A 20,003-nucleotide genomic window follows, 5' to 3' on the forward strand; every position below is an offset into this window, starting at 1 on the left:
TATCTTCCTCCCACACTCAAAAACAATGAATGGCAAATGTATTGGACACTCTAAATTGTTTGAGGTGCGTGAATGATTGTTTGTCGTCATGTGCCGTGCAATTGGCTCGCAAATTGTTCAGTTTCCCCCGCCTATCCTTCCGAAGACAGCTGGGATAGGCACCAGTAAGCCAGAGAACCTACTGAGGATAAGCGGCATTGGAAAATGGATGGATCTCAGTGTGACGTCAAAATTGGTTTTGTGAAATGAAACATTTGCAGGTGATATTCAAGAACCACACAAATCAGGAACTGGGCAAATAACTTTTCATTGCACTGTGGTCACCACACACGTACAACTTTTATTACATTTGCATTTAACACTGCTAGTGTAAATTGCATTTAACACTGCTAGTGTAAAAAAAAAAAAAAAGGCGAGATGGACAATCTTAGCCAGCACTGAACCTAGAGGATTATTTATAACAAGAGAAAAATATTGACACACTCAAGATTTTTTTTTTTTATCTACAAGTTGAAACACGAGGCATAAAACTGAGGAAGGTTAAATATGACCTGCAAAGGTGTCATGTATTGGCAGAACAAACAAATGAGCTATCACGACTTCAGTGTACTTTCCCAGCTGATGTGTCATGTATTCATTTAGTTTGGAAACAGGCATTAAAATCTCTTCTGTCAAGCAGGCAAAAAAAAGAATATTTGTAAATGCTTAATAACAATTATATTAATCTCAACAGCTCTGAAGTTGGGGCTAGGCAGACTTCCTTTGTAGTTTGCCTGTTTTCATGTGCTTGAATAAGATTTCTTCAGGTATCCCTGCTTCTTCTATTGCCGAAACATGACTGACAACCAGCCTAGGGTGTACTCCACTTCTTGCACAATGTCATCTGGGACAGGGTCCAGCTCACTTTCTACCCCAGTAAGGACAAGCATTATTGGAAATGAATAGATAAATCAGCAATTTACAAACATCAAGGGAGTAGTTCATTCATAATATACACTGACGTTTGATACATATTTTTATTCTTAATGAATGTATTTCCGAGCAGATGAGAAAAAAAATATTCTCCATTGAAACAAGACAAAAACATTTGAAAGAGGGCTATAAACTATCACCTATCAAAATAGCACAATCTGGTTAAAAAAAAAACAACATAATGAAAACATAGCATCATTAAGGAGAGGTTGCCATCATCTCATTTGGTGTCCATGAAACGTATGTCCATGATGAGCAGCGTGTGTCTGGGTAGTGGTCGGGGAGCTGGGGACAACACTTTCATCACCTGTGCTTGCGTGTCCACATTGGTGACCACAATAAAGCCACACACCGGACTTTCCACTATTCCTTTTCTTGCCCCCTCTTCTCCATCCTCTGCGCTGCTAACACTGAGTACATGATAAGTGAGATCTCTTCCTGGCGTCACAGGCACCAGCTTTAGTTGAGTGTCATCCTGAGACATTCCCAATGGCAGGCATGAGTCTGGGATGGAAGGTGCCCCGATTTTATAAATGCGGACATCAGAGAAACGCACTTCGAATGAAAAAGGGTAGAAGGACACCCCCCTGAAGCCGTAGAAATATTCCCGGATTTTCTCATCCCGAACATCGCGTCGGCACTCCTTGGAGCGCTCCACCACCCCCCCTGACTTGGGCAGGAGCACGATGCGGACAAAGTGAGGAAGATCTCGTTTCAGTTCGTTGTACAACCTCTCGTGGTCCAGCACCAGCACCACGTCCACCTCAAAAGCGGAGGCGCAGTGGACCAGAGCCTGGTAACCAGAGCCCTTCACCCATCCACATGTGTTTATGATACAGCCGCCGACGCTGGCCTTCCTGTTCACCTCACAGCGTTGTGAAAACACCTCAGCCAGGCAGGATGTCAGCTTGTGGTACATAAAAACATTTTGGGTCATCGGGGTGAACACATCCCTGTTGCAGCTTTTTGTGATATGAACAATGAGAAGAAGATAAGTCACTTCAAAATTTTCTACCGTAACTAAAAAATAAAAGTAAAAAATATGATGAGGTTGCATTAACATGCACACTGTCTTATAACTGTCACAAGTGTGCATTCAGATTTAGAAATCACATTGAAACATGGTAAGTGGGAGTAAGCATACACCAACCACAATTTAAAGTACCTCTGATTAACGACACTACAGTTTCAGACGTCTGAAGATTATTTTTTTTTAAGCAACACTAACTGGAACTTGGAACTGTTCCTAACAGGTCACACCGATTGGTGGGAAAATTTTGAACTGATTAATCTTGGTTTATTTTTTTGTCATTAATTAATGGCATTTGAACATAGGCTTTTATAGCCAATGCAAACTACAGCAAATGTGAATTTGGCTATTATATTAACACTGACATGTTTGGTCTGGTTCTCACCTTATTGTAAAGTTTGATATTGGTACCAGGAGAAGTTGAACCAAAATGGTAAACCAAAGGAGCCTGGACTGAGAAGCCCTCCTCCACATCTGCTGGACGCTCAATGCAGAGCGCTGATACCGTCCCTGGTACTGATACCTTGAGGGAAAAAAGTCAAATCCATTACATTTTGGTTTTTCACTGGGGAGAATACAACAGTATTGAAAACAACAACTGATGAGTATACAATTACAGTTAAAGCATCTTATAATCTTTCAACTAATTACAGGAATGTGCATGTCTATCACATCATACCCCACTCTGGCCGACATCCAATTCCACCAGTGTTGGCCTCCTGCCCACTCTCACTGCGTAGCTTAGTAAGAGTCGACACACCGTTGACTTGCCCACGTCTGTAGGTCCCACCACCATCACCTACGGGGAAAAAAAACAAAACGTAAAGCTGCTTAATGAGGAGCTTAACAATGACATTTAAACCTTGTATCATGAATTTGTACTCAAATAAATTTGACAAATGCGCTGAACGACGGATAGGATTTTGAAAAATTCATAGGTCTGGACACTCATCTCTCAGGGCACCAATGTATTCCATATTTCAGACTACAAAGCAGTTTCAGGGTTGTTTTTATGTCTGTATATTCAAACTTACTCTTGGCCCTCTCTCATTATCCCGTTCTGCCTGTTTTCTCATCTGTTCCAGTGCAGCGTGTGTGTTCAGGTACAGCAGCATAGGAGTATCTTTAGACACGTAAGCCACCTGAAGAAGTAATTACTGATTACTGAACATGATGAAAGACCACAAGAATAAAGCAAAGCAGCGAGCACCAAGCTCACCTCTGGCTTCCCATATAGGTTCACAGTGCAGCCTTGCCAGGTGAATACTGCAATCTTGGCGCCTGCTCCAAAGGTGTACTTCTTGTTCCGGTTCAATTCTGAGCCAAAAACTTCTGCCATTCCTGTGAGGAGTTCCAACTCAACCTGCTCTACAGAATCGCCTGCTTCCACCTCAAACCGAAGTTCAGTTTCCCTTTCCAGATCATATCTGGTGCCGACTTTACCTGGTTGCAATGAATCTTCACTTGTCTTTTCTAACACTTCCGTTGCCATGATAATGCTAAAAGAACGAACAAAAAAGTAAGATATATGTAATGACTGTAATTTAGATCTGATACGAAGACACGCCGCCGTATCTTATTTGATGATGACTTATTTTGAGAAATTAATAGTATAAAACGGCGATGGTGACCAAACGTCACTCTTCCTGATATTAACGAATACACAATAAAAAATATGTAGTAGTAACTTATTAATAAAGCATTAAACGTTTAATTGCATGACCATTTATTTAAAAAAACGCATCTAGTGAGGCATTTGAGTTGAATCAGACTTCAAAGCAGTACCTAACCGCTAAACAAAAAAATATGCAACAATAATGTTAGAAATTGTCGGTTATTTCAAGTTTGAGCATCAACGATATCTTAAAATCAATATGAACCCACTTGGATATATTAAAAACATACTCACGTGCGTATTTACAAACTACTAAAGTCTATTCTACCGTCAGTCACATTCGCAGTTGGAAATGTCGCGTGTTGATTGCGTCACAGCTAAAGCCCAATAGGAGTGAGTGACGCCAAGCTACGCAATTTTCCTCTACTTTGTTGTTTTGCGCATCTTATGTGTGCAGTTTTTAGGTGTATTCGGCGAATTAATGTATCATAGGATCTTTAATTAATTTTTAATTTTTCAAAATGAATTATCATCTTTTGACCCCGTGGGTCATTAGAAAGCTTAGACTCGTCATGTGCAGGCACAAGTTGTAAAACAACAAAATAACATAAATGCAAAAATCGGAAAGAGTTTCTTTATTAAAAATACACACACAGAAATATCAAACTTGGAACACACACACAACAGTGTGGAAACGGAAGAGTCGCTCTAACATTTGACAGTAGATGTCGCCAAGCGTTCATGTGCGAGCTCGAAAAGCCTTGGTTGATCAGAGGAGAAACTGTGAGCATACAATTTGGTCACTCCTCGTCATTCTGCTTCCACAAGTCACACCCATGAGCAATTACCTGCATGAAACCAGATGGGTCTTTTTAGACGTCAGTGTTACACGTTATCATAAAGGACTTTGAGCGGTGGACTTTTTGGGCCAACAACCTGTGTGTGTGTGTGTGTGTGTGTGTGTGTGTGTGTGGGGGGGGGGGGGGGGGGGTACTTGTTTTGTGTAAATTGTGTTGTACTTGCAGCATGAAAATTTTAAATTGAAATCTTTTTATTGCTTAAGGCTGAGTTTTATTTTTATGCGTGAAAAAAACAGGTACAATTGTGTCCTGACTGACGAGTTTACTTTGTCCTGTAAGCATACTGATAACTGTAAAAACTTGAATATAAAATATTTCATCACCGACTTGCCATTCATTATTATTTCCAGCAATTTTGCTCCTTTTGCTGTGCGCAGCATGACCACGGGGTGGCACTATATCACATATTTACAAACACTGACAAACTGGCTTCACAGCTGAGCAACTGTTAACTTCTGTAAAAGTATTTTTTTTCAACAGAGAATAAACAATGTAGCGCTAATGGCACTTTTCAGAACGCGAGTAAATAAACAAAAAAAAAAAACGGCTTACATCACGAAAAATTGATTAGTCCAATCACTCGTACAGGATACCACTGTACCTTTCAAAATGGCAAGCCTTCACATTTAATCAGTGCCAACAGCCTCTTGTAGGGCAGAAACCACAACATCAGGTTCTGGAAATTTGAGCTTACGAGGAGGCCCCTTTTTTATTCCTGTCCAGAGAGATGTCTCTGTTGATGAGACACAAGAAAGATGACACAATAAGATAATTAACATTATTCACACCTTGAATGGCAATTATGTTGTGAGAAATACCATACAGAGCAGATTAAGGAAAAGCCTATATCAACAACATTTTAAGACTGTTATACTGTCAAATAGTGTTCTAAAACCACTGACTGAGCTAACCTGGAACCTCAGATTTTGTATTCTGTTCCATATAATGTAAATGCGCATTGCTATGACAATAAAATTCTTAGAATTGTTGACGTACAACACAATGAGGGTTGACCACGTTGCCCTAAATTCAAGTCAATGTTTCAAAAGGAAATGTACTGTAACATTGGCAAAGTAGTCCCAGTTCCAATTAAATCATTTGACAAACTATGTTCTTATTTTTTAACTTGCTTAATGGTCATATTTGTATGTAGCCCAATCCATTAATTAAATTCCTTCTGTTCACCTTTGCCTCCATCTACGAGCGTGATCTCAAAGCTGTTCCTGCGGGGCTTCTCGGGGTTAAGGATCACAGTCAGTTCAGGGCGTGCAGCCAAAAGGGCAGCTTTCACCCCCTCGGCATTACGCCCATACACTCGTCAGCTCTTACTGCCAAAATGAATAGAACATCACAAAGAATGTTAGTGCTGCTTAGAAAGTTGGCATGCAACTTTTTTCTCAGCCTGAGCATGAGTACAAGTACACATATTGATGTACTTGCCAATACCAAGCATGCAAGTCTTGAAGATAAGCAGTTTAACATTGGTGTCTTCGACTTAAAATTTGAGCATCATGATGCATTCAAATCCACTTGGACATTTCAAACTTACATCGAAAAAAAAAGGCCAATTATGCATAAAAGATCCATCCGTCCATCCTCCCTCTTAAATGTTTGTCCTCGGCTGCGTTAGAGCATTGAGTGGGGTACACCCTGAACTTGTTCCAGGCCAATCACGGGGCACACAGGGACGAACGTCCAGTAACACTTACAAATAGACCTAAGGGCAATTTGGACTGCCAAATATATTGAGTAGGATGTTTTGAGGATTGTCAAAGGAAAGCGGAGAACTAAGAGAAAACCACACTGACAAGGGGAGAACATACAAACTCCACACAGCGACCTCAGAAATGTGAGGCGGGCCTGCTCGACCACTCTGACACTGTGCACCCGCATACAACATAAATAGTTGTAATAATAACTGTTAATAATGACTTACATTATTATTGCTTGATATAAAAATAATAATAATCATAAAACACTAGCACCAAGGTTAGGGTTAGGGAAAAAATGCTCCACGTGTTTAGAAATTTTTTTTCACAAATTAAGTCAATTACTGTATTCACAAAGCTTTTCAGGAAAATATATTATATATTAAATATATGTATTTCAATCTCAGCTATGAACACAGATCTGAACATGCAATCCAATGATGTATTTTGGTTACGTAAATGTTTACCAGTGTTCAATAACCACTCTTCGGTCTTGCGGCAAAGGCTCCTCTTCTTTTGTCACTTTGGCAGGTTTATCCATCTTCTCATCATCCACAGTTTTACGTTTCCTTCCCCGGCGGCCTAAAGATGAGATCGCGTAATCCAACATATTACTTACATCGATAATTAGCATGTTTGTCATTAGCTTAGGTTCGGCTGAATGAAGTATAACAAAAAATTTAGACTCCACTCGATCAATTACAACAGACAGCTGAAACCAACAACACATGTTGGTTTTATGAAAATAGGAGGAGGGACAAAAGATACTCTTCCCCACTTTGAAGAATGTAATGGCGACAAAACGCAACCAAATCATCAACAAAAATCAGAATAATCCCACATCGGTAATACGGTTGTTTCTGTGATATGGTGCAAGACAGAGTCTAATATATGGAGACAAAAACATAAACGAGGACATGACCAACCTGCTTTGGACGCCATTGTTGTTATGAAACTTTCGCGGGTTAGCGGACTGTACTAAAACGTCGATGGCTGAAGGGGTGTAGGTAAAACCTTATTTAAAACTATTTGTAATAATCGCAGCAAACTCGTGAAAACAAACAAACAAAAAACAAACAATGATTGAGTTTTCCTTTGCACATAGAGTTTCAAACTTTATAGGTCTAGAATCCAGTTCTAGAGGATACTTTATGGAAGAAAACATTTGCGTGATTCACTGGGATCGCATTCTGTTAAAACTGTTTTAGAAAACTTTATTGTTCACAACTATTTCATTAATCTAATTTATTTTTTTTCACCATCTTGCATTTCATTTTATTTTTTTCTATTTTAAACACCTTGCCTTTAAATTGAGGTTTATCTATTTTTTTTAATTGATTCGATGTTTTTTTTTTTTTGCATTTGTAAAACACGCTACAAATGAACTTGTCTTGCATCACAATCCTGACATGTCATGGGAATTACGTCTTATTTTACGTTTTACCCTAAACATTTTAAGAGCAAAAGAATCCAATGAAAACTCTAAAATGTTAAAGGTTTTTAAACACCATGCATGCCCCACCAATTTTTACCAGCGCATCCAAATCGGCCCTCGCTGGTAAAAAGCAGAGATTAAAGTATTGGTGGAATTAATATGAATTTCTGTCTGTACAATTGGACTTCACTCTCTCATTCTGTTTGCTAATCATTTCATTTAATATTCTGGCAGTCATTTAGTTTGCTTTGACTTAAGTCGCTTCATACTGCTAAATCTCTCTTCTGGTACTTGTAACTGAAAATCTGTGTGTAAAGATGATAGTATCAAAGAATAATACAAGGTTGATGTTCTATTGTTATTTTTAGCTTGTGTTGAGCAGCTGAAGCATGATACCCAAAAGACACAAGAATCCATGAGAAAATCTGCTCTGTACCAGATGGAAGTACTCCATAACCGTACTTCAAATCCAAAAGCAAATACCATATGGGGTTACCAAAATAATAGAGGATGCACGCGTCTTACAGAGGATGTGATGCAGACATTTATAGAAACCCTGTAAATGTGAATGTTTGACGACATCAGAGGGCGTGACTGTGCCAACAAACAAAGGCTGTCAAATCTCCCGGAGCAAGGTGTCATGTCTGACTCAGGCATGCTCATAAATTGTGTCTTCTTTCTTTGTTTGCACAACCAACAATTCCACATTCATACCTTTACACTTGTTTCAGTGTCAAGTTGTTTTTGCATGGCAATTGTTATACACGTGAGCTTAAATCACATGTCACATGCTCTTATCTCATAATATTCCTCTCTTTTCCCCAGTCGAGGCCTGGTGATGGTGTTTCAGGCTGTGACATCGGTGTAATAATGACACTTATTACTGATGGTATTTGTTAACCATGTACTGTATCTATTGTGGTTTCAAATTAGGGTGTCTTGCTACCAAAATGTTTTAGGTTTTTTTTGCACCCTCAGTTTTTGCACGGATGACATGACTATGTGTTTTTCTCTTCTATAATTCATCCATGCCCACTAGGGGTGGAAATCTTGACTGAATTCAATTCGATTCAGATTTTTTTTGGTCTACAATTCAATTCAGAATCACGTTTGGATTCAAAAGTCTTTAATTCACAATGATTTCTGCTTCAAAGCATAGATGTGCAAAGAATCTTCATTTATCCAGAAGACAGAAACAGATATACAAATGTTCATTTGGACAAATTACATTTCACGCATGCTTCCAACTTTAGATTCCTGTCTCATACAAGTATTAAGTACCAACACAAAGTTGCATAGAGCCTTCTCAATGACTGTGCTTCATATGCACTCACTTAGTGCATTCATCAAAATAACTCAGTTCAGCATAACTCCATGGATCACCTGCCAAAGCTCTTGTATTAGGTCTAATTGAAAGGCCTCAATGATTTATTCTTCACACTGTTGGTGGATTGACAGCCAGTAGGAGTCACTGACCCAAAGACTCAGGTTTCCAGGTGCATGACAAAACGAGTTGGTCAATACAGGCAGTAGTTGAGCAGTTAGGTGTGTTAAAGGTGTCTGGCTATTCTATTCTATTCTATTCTATTCTATTCTATTCTATTCTATTCTATTCTATTCTATTCTATTCTATTCTTTTGAGGCCATAGGCACCAATGTACCAGCTGTCAGTTTGTCTCATCCAAATATGACATGTGCAAGAGTGAACGTCACCAAAATACGTCAATGAAACACCCTCATAAGGAAAGACGCACATGTTTGGATGATCTGCATATGCGTGAGCGAGAGAGGGAAAGACAAGGAGAAAGAATTGATGTCCAGACAAAGAGTGACTGACAGCATATAAAGCACACACAAAAGACAGTGAGAGAAAGGCCAGGGGAAAAATAGCACAAATGTTTTGGAAGGGAGGAAGTGGATGCTGTGTGCGCACGTCATCAGCGTGTGATGGCCTCCTCTCCACCAATGGCCTTTATGTTCATGGTTGTGTTGTCCAAAAAAGAAAAAAATCCAAAAGATCCACAATAGACCCTGTTAGTAGCACACCGGAAGTTGTATGGGGATACAGCGCAAACAAAACAGTTTTCTAAAATGATCATAAAGAAAATGCCTGGAAGATATAATAGAGAGGGAATAAAGTTGGAAATGTGATATTTAATAAACATCTTTTTATACATATTGATGCAAGTGTATAATTGGGCATGTATAATAAGAAGAAATAGGAAATCACACACTTTCGGGTGAAAATTCAGGACAAACCAAAAACCCACAATAACCTTTACAAATGAACTTAATTTGACCTTTTCTAAACTTTTGCTACATATTTAAAAATTTTCCATGTTTTGCTACACACAAAATTTGTATTTGAGTTGCCATTTTTCCCTTTGAATGACAGTAATCATGCACCACTTTTGGGACATTCAACTTCAGAAGTTTCACTCGTGTCTTCATTAGTGTGTGAGTGGTTGTTCATAGACAGTGTTTTGATTTTATCTTTGTGTGTGTGTCACCATCACATTTGAATCAGCAATATCACAGTTAGGATTCTGTTGAGGGGGTGTGTGAACTCCAGGGAAAGTTATCGCCTAATCTATCGCCAATCTATATAACATTCGGCCCTGTCTTTGAATCACACATCTGCTCTGCCCACAGACCCACTCCAACAAGGGTTCATTTAAAAAAAACACACACATTTCGACATCTCATATACTCCAATCTATAAGTGTGAAGAATGAGTAGTATTGTTCTTAATCAACTTTATTGGACACTAACACGATCACATGAATAGCTCACCACTGATGGACTCTCGCACAACAAACACATAGAAGGACAAACAGTGACTCACTCGTCAAAACTTCTCTCTCACAAGTGACATTTACATAATTGAGATTTATTTAAATTTTCTTTTTGTAAATGATGATCATTTCACTTTTTTAGTTCATTGTACACTTGATTTGATCCCAATGAGTGTGCCATATGTCTAATTTCATCCCTTCATTGCCACCTATGAACCAGACTCAGCCATTTAAGGCAGTGAAACAAAGAAACCCACTCACATAAGTCTGATATTCTCTTTATTTAAAAAAAACAAAACAAAACACTGTTATCAGATCAAATGCAAAACTGCTTGGTAAAAATTTGACAATTTGACAAATGACTTCAGTGACCACTGTTGCTTACAATTATGTTTAACTATTCAAATACAAGATACAGTATCTAATTAAATAAAGTGCTGACAATAGATATGTAGAAAAGATGAATACAAATGAACAAATAAATGCCACAGCAAATCTGTAAATTATTTTCCAAATGTGATACATTTTAAAATAAACAAACACAGGTGTGCAACATAAAAAATCTACTTTCATCTGTGATTAAAGTCATTGCTAATGTAATGAAAAAACATACAAACCCAATAAAAATGATAATTTTATTCCTTTTACTTTTCTAATAGTTAAATTTTGTCCACGTCCTAAAGGCTACTGAGTGAAAAGAGAGAAAAGCAAAACAAAAAAAAACAAAACTAGGCAACAGCAGTGCCTTCGAATGCGTAATGTTTGACGTATGTCGTGTGATACGTCTTTCAAGTTCTTTGAGTTGTTTCAATTTGCATGTACAAGTGTGGGTGGTTGTGACAAGGGCATCTCTGGGATGACACAAGACTAAGATTTTCAGAGAAATTACTCCTGGCAGCAAATCCTTAATTCTCTTTGAAAATCTGTGCTTCTATTTTTATTTTGCAATAAAATTATTTTGTTAAAATCTCTCTGTCCTATGATACCATTATGCAACTTGCTAATTTTGCCATTTGCAAGTTCTAATAATGATCCTTATTTATACCCAGCAGTCTATTCTCATAATTTTTGAACATTTTTGTCTTGGCTGCACATTGTGCAGAATGTATATCTGGATATTGGAATTTTTTTGTCCAGTCAGATTTCCGCCTCAACAGTATGTGTTGCCATGTTGACATGTGATTGGCCCTCAGATTCAGTAGGGCTGAAAGTTAAACTATCAGCAATGTCACAGTTTTTTTTAACCAATCAGACTTAAAAAATTCACTTATAGCCCCTTGTTGGAAAGCAATATTCTGTCATGTGATTCGTTCATCAGAGCAGGCCATGTTCAACAAGTTGAACATATCCGTACCAAACTCATTTTTATTGTGGGCCATATTGTAGTTATAGTTTCTGTCAGAGAGCTGAATAAATGTTAAGTGTGTTTGTCGCACACTTACCTACAGTAGTTTTGAAATCAGTGGTGCGCAAAAACTGTTCTACAGATTGGGAATTAAAAAAAAAAATGTTTTTTTTTTTTCTTTTTTAAGACAACTTGCAAGTTCGGTATTTCGGCCAGAACCTTGAAGTCAAATCAGCATTTGGGGGTCACGTAAAATGATGTGGTGGGCTGGATCTGGCCCCCCGACCATGAGTTTGACACCTGTGCCCACGAGTACCTTCATGTACACCTACGTATTTGAGAACCACTGACTTATAATAGTGAGAATATCTTATTTAAATATTCTAGATTTTTGTCATTTTGTTATATAAATATGGATTCTAAACTGATCAAGATGATAACACTATGCTTTACATCAGTATAGGATCGATGATTCTATAATTCTGATGTGATAACAGTAGTTTATGTCGGATAACTCTCTAATGACTTTCAGATCTGAATCAAAACTTTTGCTAATAAAAAGACACAATAAAACAAACTATAGAGACACACCTCCCAAACAACATTCATTTTCTTCTATTTGGACTTTTTGCAAAAGTCAGGACCGTGAGCTCAAAACGTTTGGACTTTGTTGATGATGTAAATGTTGTGAGTTGTTCATGTAGGAAACACTTCTAGACAAGAAGATAGAACTTCTGCAAAGATTGCTGCCACATCAGCAAAACAAATGCAAGCCCCCTCCAATTTATGGTTTTGTGGCGTTCGTTCACCATTGCTGTTTTCCCTCTATCCATCTCCACGTTATTTTCAAGGCTACGTGTGCTAGTAAGCAGCAGCCACGTCGACAATGGCGATTTGTTTTCTACTGCCTCAACTGGTATCTGCTATTGAAAACAGATTTGAGCTACTTCACCTGCTTCCTCTCATTGTGTATCGCCACCCACTTCCGGCTCAAGGAGGTGACCGAGAGGGATTAAGATCCCAGGTTTTCGTTTTGAGTTGAAAAGAGCAGCAAGAAGAAATAAGAGAAGAAAGAAAGGTTGAGGGAATTGTGGATTCAGCCAATGAATAAATGAAGGAAGAACCCAAATATGCAGAGGGGGAGGGGGTGGAGGAGGGCAGGACTGTTGGCAAGGGATGAGAATGAGTAAGCAGGATTGTCATAGGCTGGCGGGCACTCGGGCCCAAAACAGCGGATGGCAGCATCTTCGTTGCCATAGTTGTACCAGTATTCTTCTGGGTCGAGCTTAGGGAGAGCCACTTCATCAGGTGATAGTTCATACTTGGGAGGAAATGTGTCAAATTTGGTTTTGGGGAAATATTGTGGTTTCCCTGCAGGGAATGCCTTTATTGTCTCTGTTGTCTTCTGGCTATTGATCTTGGAGGAAGACACGGGTTTGTTCTTGGAAAACCACCAGCGGGTCTTGGTGCTAAAGGTGGTTGTGGTAGTTCCAGCCAGGGAGCCGGGGTCGGGGAGTGGACAGAGGGCAAAGTCCAGCTCACGGAGAAATCTGAGATCTTGCCCACGACGCTGGGATGGTGACGAGCATATCAGCTCGGAGGAGGATATGCGGGCCTTGCGGAACCAATCCCACAAGGTACGGGCCTCACAACCACAGGACCAAGGGTTGCCATTGAGACGAAGGAAATTAATGCCCTGGGTGTCTTTCATAGCTTGGCCTGGGAGCTCGGCAAGGGAGTTGTTGAACAGGTAAAGGATGGAGAGGCGGCCCAGGTCGCGAAAAGCGCGACGGTTGACCTGCCTGATTCGATTGTCGTGGAGAAGGAGGCGGTCCAGATTGACCAAGCCTCGGAACACATTCTCAGAGAGGACGCGGATGCGGTTACCATGGAGGAATAGGTGGGTGAGATTGACCAGATCTGAGAACAGGTCATCTTGCAGAAAGTGGAGTTGATTCTCCTAAAACAATGTTAAAAAATCATATGAGAGAAAAATAAATCAGTTGAGATTGGGATCATGATAAAGAGATTTTGTTTCAACTTGTGAGCACAAACATGAGAGAAAATATCAAAAATATACTCATGCCATTCTAAGCTGTAGGTCATCATCAAACTCAACATGAAACAAGAGCTACACCTCATAGCCTGTGCTACCTCATGCTAACATACGTTGCGAATAAGAACACATGCTAACATGAGCATTGACTGTACTCTACGGAAGAACGATGCAGCAATAGACAGTTTTATTTTTTTTTTTAATTATCAAGAAAAAACATTTTGAATTATTATTATGAATTTCTTCAATACATAATTACTGTGAGATATCATATCAATGAATTACTTTTTTCAATGAGAAATGATAAATTTAGGATTTTTACAATGTAAAACTCCATAGGAGCACAGGTCTTTTTTTTTTTTTTCTTTACATTGATATGTTCTGATCATGGAGACTGGTAAAAACAGGAGGGCTTTGATGCTTAATTAATTTCCACAGATAGAATATTAATCACAACGCCATGTTTACAATGGAGGGGCTGTCGAGAATATATTGAAAATCAAGAATTTTGGGGGGGGGGGGGGGGGGGGGGGTTGACTTCCCCTTTAATAATTAGCATCTACTATATGTGAAATGGTATAGCAATGATCAGTTTATTGCTTTAAAAAAAAAAGATCTAATTAATATAAAAATAAAAATAGTTTATTATTATAATTATTATAATACAATTTATTAACAATAATTAAAATATTACTTGGAATATTAAACTAATGATTACTGATCATTTGACATATTAGTAAGGACATATCATATTCATATTATTATCATTTAATTTCTATTTTTAATCAATTCATCTTTTTATTTCAAAAGAAAAAAAAAACAATAAAATCATAATTTTTACAGGAGGAAACTCCGTAAGAGAACAGGCAAACAATTAGCATCTATTGTACTCTATGTGAAATAGTGTCACAAGAAAGAGTTTTATTGCTAAGGTGTTGCATGGCCAAGGGTAGTAACGGCTGCTTAGCAATTGTTTAGTACTTCAACTGCTGTTACGGTATCTGTTTGAAAGGGTCATAGTGTTTATGAGAAAATATCCTTGTTTGCTTTTAATTCATTCACTTTTGGGACAAAAATCTCCTCTAAAAGTGAACAAGATTGAGACATTCATTGCATACAAAGGGTATTAATGCAATCTTCACCTGCAAGTAGAGAAACTGCAGACTGTACAACTTGTGGAAGAGATCATGGGGTAGCATGGCAAGTTTGCAGCGGTGCATGTGCAGACTCTGCAATTTCTCCAATCCCCTGAAGGCTCCACCTTCTAGGCGCCTGAGCGTAGGGTTGTCGCCTAGGTCCAACTCCTCCAGCACCCTGAGATTACTGAAGGCCCCCGCCTCAACCCATGTGATGTTATTGCCGTAGAGCCAAAGCACCTATGTCGGATGAAGAGGCGAGAAAATTTAAACACCTCAACCCATACAATGAAAACTACCAGTAACAACCTAGTACCTGTGTCTCAAAGCCAAAAGAATCTGCACGGAGCTCTGTGATGCGATTATTTTGCAGGAACACACGTTGTGAGTCGTAGGGCACACCGCTTGGAACGACGGTGAGGTTCTGGGACTGGCAACTGACTGTCATGGGCGTCGGGTAACACACACAAAGCCTGGGGCATGCACCCACACTGCTGGGCTTCACCACCAACAACCACAGGATCAACCATAGAGACAGTCCGCCTAAGACACAAATGGAAAAAAATAAGATTAACACACAAGACGGTAGCTGCAGGATTCAGTGATTATTTAAAAAATAAGATTAGGATAAAGAGAGGGAAAAAACTTGGCCTCCTTCCCACTGTTTTCTATGCATCCTTTTGTAGCAACTGAGTCTTTTTTCCGTGCACTCTCATTTGAAAGTTGTTGCCTGAGCCTTGTGCATAATTAAATATGGCTGAAATCATTCAGCCGTTCATATCAACAGGATCACATCACATAGGATGCCCTGGTTACAACGATTGTTACATAACTACATGTAAGATGTAAACTACCAACAAAAAGTATTTTGTAAATCATGCATGTATATGGAAATGAATAAAAAGAAAGATTCGTGTTAAGGAATTGACAGGTTTTACACTATGTATGTCGTGGAAAAAGAACCTTTCCTTTTGCTAAGCAGGGGACAAACGTAAAAGCAGTAACTGGACCTAGATCAATTTCACGCCTCCATCAATTACTCCCATTTCTTGGCACAGCTCAGATGACGATACACAAAAAAGCCATCGGTGGCAAAAGTAGACTCATTAAATGATGATGAACATCCCATTCATCCGTTGTACGCAAGATTTTCCAGTGGCTCACCCCTTGACCTCTCAACAAGTTGAACCGTTATCTACGCTGAACCTTCTGGAGAACACGAGACTGGGATTTCAAATGGAATAAGACACCATTTCGAAATCTTGGTTAGTCTTACTTACCGCATGGCAAATTAAGCTCTGTATCATGATTGCATAAGCATGCAAAGGATATATGAAAGACAAATTTGAAGAAAACTAAAAAAAAAAAAAACGAATAAACTCACTGGCAATAACATTAGATAAACCTGCACCACAGAATGCAAGCGATACCATGGACTAGTGATCAAAAGTTTTGGGTCACTTATAAATGTCCTTACTTGCTTTGTGCATTGTTTTGATCAGATCTTGTATTGGAGCTCAATGTGTGTGCAAACATGCCATGTGACCACAAAACAAACTTAAGAACAAATATGTATGATAAATACATAAAAAAAAAATACTTTTATTTCCATGAATGGTTAAGACGGGGAATTTTGAAGAAAAAAAAGCCCAAATATATACACAGAACAGTATTTTTTGATATGTCACAAGATGACACGTGCAGGATATTTTAGCAGATTTATTGGTCAGTAGAACTTTATTAAGTTTAAATGTTATTTAAAAATCAATTCTTTTAATAAACAAAGTTATTGCTGAGCTGAATTTGAAATATCATAGCCTCACACCTAGCTCATTGCTCAAAATGTAAAAAAATGCAACTCCACCCTATCCATAATTTTTTCTTCTTCTCTGTATTGCATTAATATGTAACATTGCTAATCTTCCCCTTGATTGAGTATATATTATTTTATATATATTTATGAAATCGTGCTGTTTATATTCAAGTTTTACGGTCATGTGTATAGTTGTACCACATAATGAAATTCATATTCTTTTCACTTTTTATAGCAGCAGACTAAATTCCACAATCGAGCAATAAATAAATAGCAATAAACAACAAACAGAGACAATGGTGCTACTAATGTAGTGCAGAATATCATGTAGTGCAAAATTTTTAGTGCAAGATATTGTTTATGCATGCAGTAGGAGGCAGAACTATGCAAAATTGTATTTTTCCGAACTGCATACATTGCGCTATCAAACGTCAGACTTTTTTCAATTCCTGTTGTATTCCGGTTAATGTTGATGCAACGTTTCCAACTTTTAAAATTCCCACCCAAGTAAATACACCAAAATATTGTACATCAAGGCTTTATAATGATCAAGAATTTCCACGCTGGAAACCAATCAAACCCACAGAATCACAATACAACACGGCAACTCACTCTTGAAGTTGTGAGCTGTTCTGAAGTTTCTCAGGTTCCGGCGAGTCTCCATGGCGAGTAAAACCGAAAGCGAGTTAGCCTGCGCGGCGAGGATGTGCCTGCTTGCTGCTATCTCTGCTGACGTTCGGCTCCGGGGACTCAGTCGCTGTGCCTTCACGAGAGTGAAGTGAAACTCGGGAGTCCCCGCAAGCTTGTTTATACTTGGCGGCGGCTTGATCGCCCACCAGGCAGCGTAGGCAGAGTGGTGGACGCTGTCATACGTCAGCCTCCTGGGTGGGAGGAGGAGGGCTGGCACTTGCCGGAGGAAGAGCCAAGAAAGGGAGCAGCAGACAAGGTTTGGCTTCTTCCTTATCTTACACAACAATACGGCATCACTGCGGTGGCAAACGTCGTGGGGAAAATTACTATTTAGTTTTCTGAAGACTTTTTACTATTACTCGTTTCCAGAACGGGATTTCACTGCAGGGTTTGCATTTGAGTGTTCCAGAAACATGAGATGGATTTTAACTTATTGTCAGAGAGGAGTGGGAACTCTTCTAACAGGCCGCAAGAGTAAATGCCAAAATGAATCACAGTAGACAATCAAAACATCACCAATTGGCATAAAATCCATGTGAGAAATAAATTAGCACTTGCTTGTTATATAATCTTGGACAGTCAGATTTTGAAATGATTTAAAATAATGTGAAAAACCTTAACGTCATTTAACGTCTGAAAACAACAATAGTCACCAAAGGTATTGTGTACATTATTTGGGATTTGAGTGGATGTGGAAACGCAATCAGGGAATCAGAATTTTCAGTAAATCTACTAATGTTGCATATTATGTCGCTCTCGAAGGGCGTGTGGCTTGTAAGGATGTGATTCTTCAAACACTGCAGTCTGAATGTGGGTTTACATGGCAGGACTGGATGGTTACTCATAAATGGATTCTTCATCCACCACATGGGTCAAGGTTAGTGACACATGCCATTTGTTCCGAAGCAATTACATTTACCAAGCTGAAATTGCTTCTCGCAAGATGCTTACAATAGCTAAGTTTCTTGCCTTTGATGATTGGAAGATGCATACTGTGCATCGCACTGTACAGACTGAGGCAAGTCGTCACCCTAGGGGTTGTGGAACATCTTTGGAAGCGTGAATGTGACATTTCTTTTCCAATATTCTTGGCTTGGGGTAAGCCCACCAGACTCCGGAGAGGAGGCGGAAGTGTGTGAGTTCACCGTATGTGCCGTGCCATGTAGATGCATGTATCTACACACTCCACACCAGCCGGCCCTCCTTTAATGATGCACACTCACTCGCCTGCTTGTGTCACAGTGATTCACAGGCACACTGGCATTTGAACTGGTGTAAACACGGCATGTTCAAAGAATCTGTCTTAATTCTATTAATGTGTCACTGACTCTCTGTAGCCATCACTCACACGTGCAAACTTTTATCTCACAAATGTGATGTGGTCAATGTTTGATTCTGTGCATGGTGTGCATATTGGCCAAAAGAGAATCAAACCGACAAAAGTTGCCCTCAGTGTTTTGTTTTTGTTTTTTTTTTACTTGTGTGTGGGGAATTTGTCTCATTCAGATAAAATCCTGCATTGTTTTAGCAGCATAGTGATGCTCTGTAGAATGGCATGAAACAGAATTAATGTGGGTGTATACGGGGGGTTGCAAGGTCCAACCAGACTTTGAATTTTGAGTCATTTGATATTTAGTTTTAGCATCATATCACACTTGAAATTGGCAAAAAGTGGAGGTATGGTATGTGACAACAACTACAATAACAACAACGTCCCATTCATTTAAAAGGATATTACATTTTATACATCTAAAATTAATTTTGTAAACACGACTGCAATGATAAACATATTAACACCTCTGACAATGTCAATCTTTTTTTTTTTCATCCATTCAATACAGCTCTTGCATTAGATCATAAACTGAGAGCTGCTTGTTTAGTACTGATTAATATGAAAGGCTACCAATTTAATACTAGAGCTGAACGATTAATTGCATTTGCAATATAATCACGATTTTAAAAAATGCAATTTTGTAATCATAAAAGCTGCAGTTTAGTGGTAAAATGAAACAAAAATCATTCATTTTAAGATCCAACTATAAATTGTATTAATATAAAAAAAAAGTTCTAGCACATCACATTACATTCTTAAATAAAATTGTAGGTCTCGTAATCAATGTGTAATTTATTACACAGGTTGAATTGTCGCATTGGAGGTTGACATGTTTGTCCACCATATTCCAGCTAAGGCTACCCGAAGAAGAAGAACTATACATGAATGTAGTGTAGTGGTAGCAGGCTTGTGAAGTGGTCTCTTTCTTTAACACCTTAGTGCGTGTGATTTTAAAATGATTCCATTCTCTTATTTCATATCCGCTCTCTCGCTCTCTTGTTAGCTGCAGAAGCTAACTTACAGTGGTGCTGAAGCCGACAAACCAGAAAGTGGACAATGTGATCGGCTGCTGCAGCCGAAGAGGACTCACGGATGAGTTACAATACAATCGCCCGCTACATGCTGCAATTGCCCGTTAAGTCAGACTATGGTGGGGGGGTTCAAATAATCGTGACTTTCAAAATAACAATATATTAGCATTACGGCTATTGGCC

General features: G+C 38.8%; 3 protein-coding genes across 3 annotated transcripts; all 3 read right to left on the reverse strand.

The window, feature by feature from the left end:
* Nucleotides 1–288: 288 nt before the first annotated feature.
* On the reverse strand, nucleotides 289–3,998 carry clp1 (cleavage factor polyribonucleotide kinase subunit 1). Its single transcript, XM_088430561.1, has 6 exons — nucleotides 3,912–3,998; nucleotides 3,222–3,501; nucleotides 3,037–3,144; nucleotides 2,682–2,801; nucleotides 2,388–2,525; nucleotides 289–1,879 (listed from the first exon to the last, which is right to left on the reverse strand). The coding sequence occupies exons 2-6, from the start codon at nucleotides 3,492–3,494 to the stop codon at nucleotides 1,193–1,195; spliced, it is 1,326 nt and encodes a 441-aa protein (XP_088286687.1). The 5' UTR covers nucleotides 3,495–3,501; nucleotides 3,912–3,998; the 3' UTR covers nucleotides 289–1,192.
* A 239-nt stretch (nucleotides 3,999–4,237) lies between these two features.
* selenoh (selenoprotein H) lies at nucleotides 4,238–7,212 on the reverse strand. Its single transcript, XM_088431694.1, has 5 exons — nucleotides 7,113–7,212; nucleotides 6,654–6,768; nucleotides 5,663–5,805; nucleotides 5,079–5,210; nucleotides 4,238–4,465 (listed from the first exon to the last, which is right to left on the reverse strand). Exons 1-4 carry the CDS (start codon nucleotides 7,126–7,128, stop codon nucleotides 5,104–5,106), a joined length of 381 nt encoding a protein of 126 aa, XP_088287820.1. The 5' UTR covers nucleotides 7,129–7,212; the 3' UTR covers nucleotides 4,238–4,465; nucleotides 5,079–5,103.
* A 3,466-nt stretch (nucleotides 7,213–10,678) lies between these two features.
* Nucleotides 10,679–17,524, reverse strand: LOC148413738 (reticulon-4 receptor-like 2). Its single transcript, XM_088432279.1, has 4 exons — nucleotides 17,379–17,524; nucleotides 15,270–15,496; nucleotides 14,960–15,193; nucleotides 10,679–13,721 (listed from the first exon to the last, which is right to left on the reverse strand). The coding sequence occupies exons 1-4, from the start codon at nucleotides 17,428–17,430 to the stop codon at nucleotides 12,858–12,860; spliced, it is 1,377 nt and encodes a 458-aa protein (XP_088288405.1). The 5' UTR covers nucleotides 17,431–17,524; the 3' UTR covers nucleotides 10,679–12,857.
* Nucleotides 17,525–20,003: the final 2,479 nt, after the last annotated feature.

This window comes from Hippichthys cyanospilos, chromosome 13 (assembly GCF_059441005.1).
Source record: "Hippichthys cyanospilos isolate Australia breed blue-spotted pipefish chromosome 13, RoL_Hcya_1.0, whole genome shotgun sequence".
Taxonomy (NCBI): domain Eukaryota; kingdom Metazoa; phylum Chordata; class Actinopteri; order Syngnathiformes; family Syngnathidae; genus Hippichthys; species Hippichthys cyanospilos.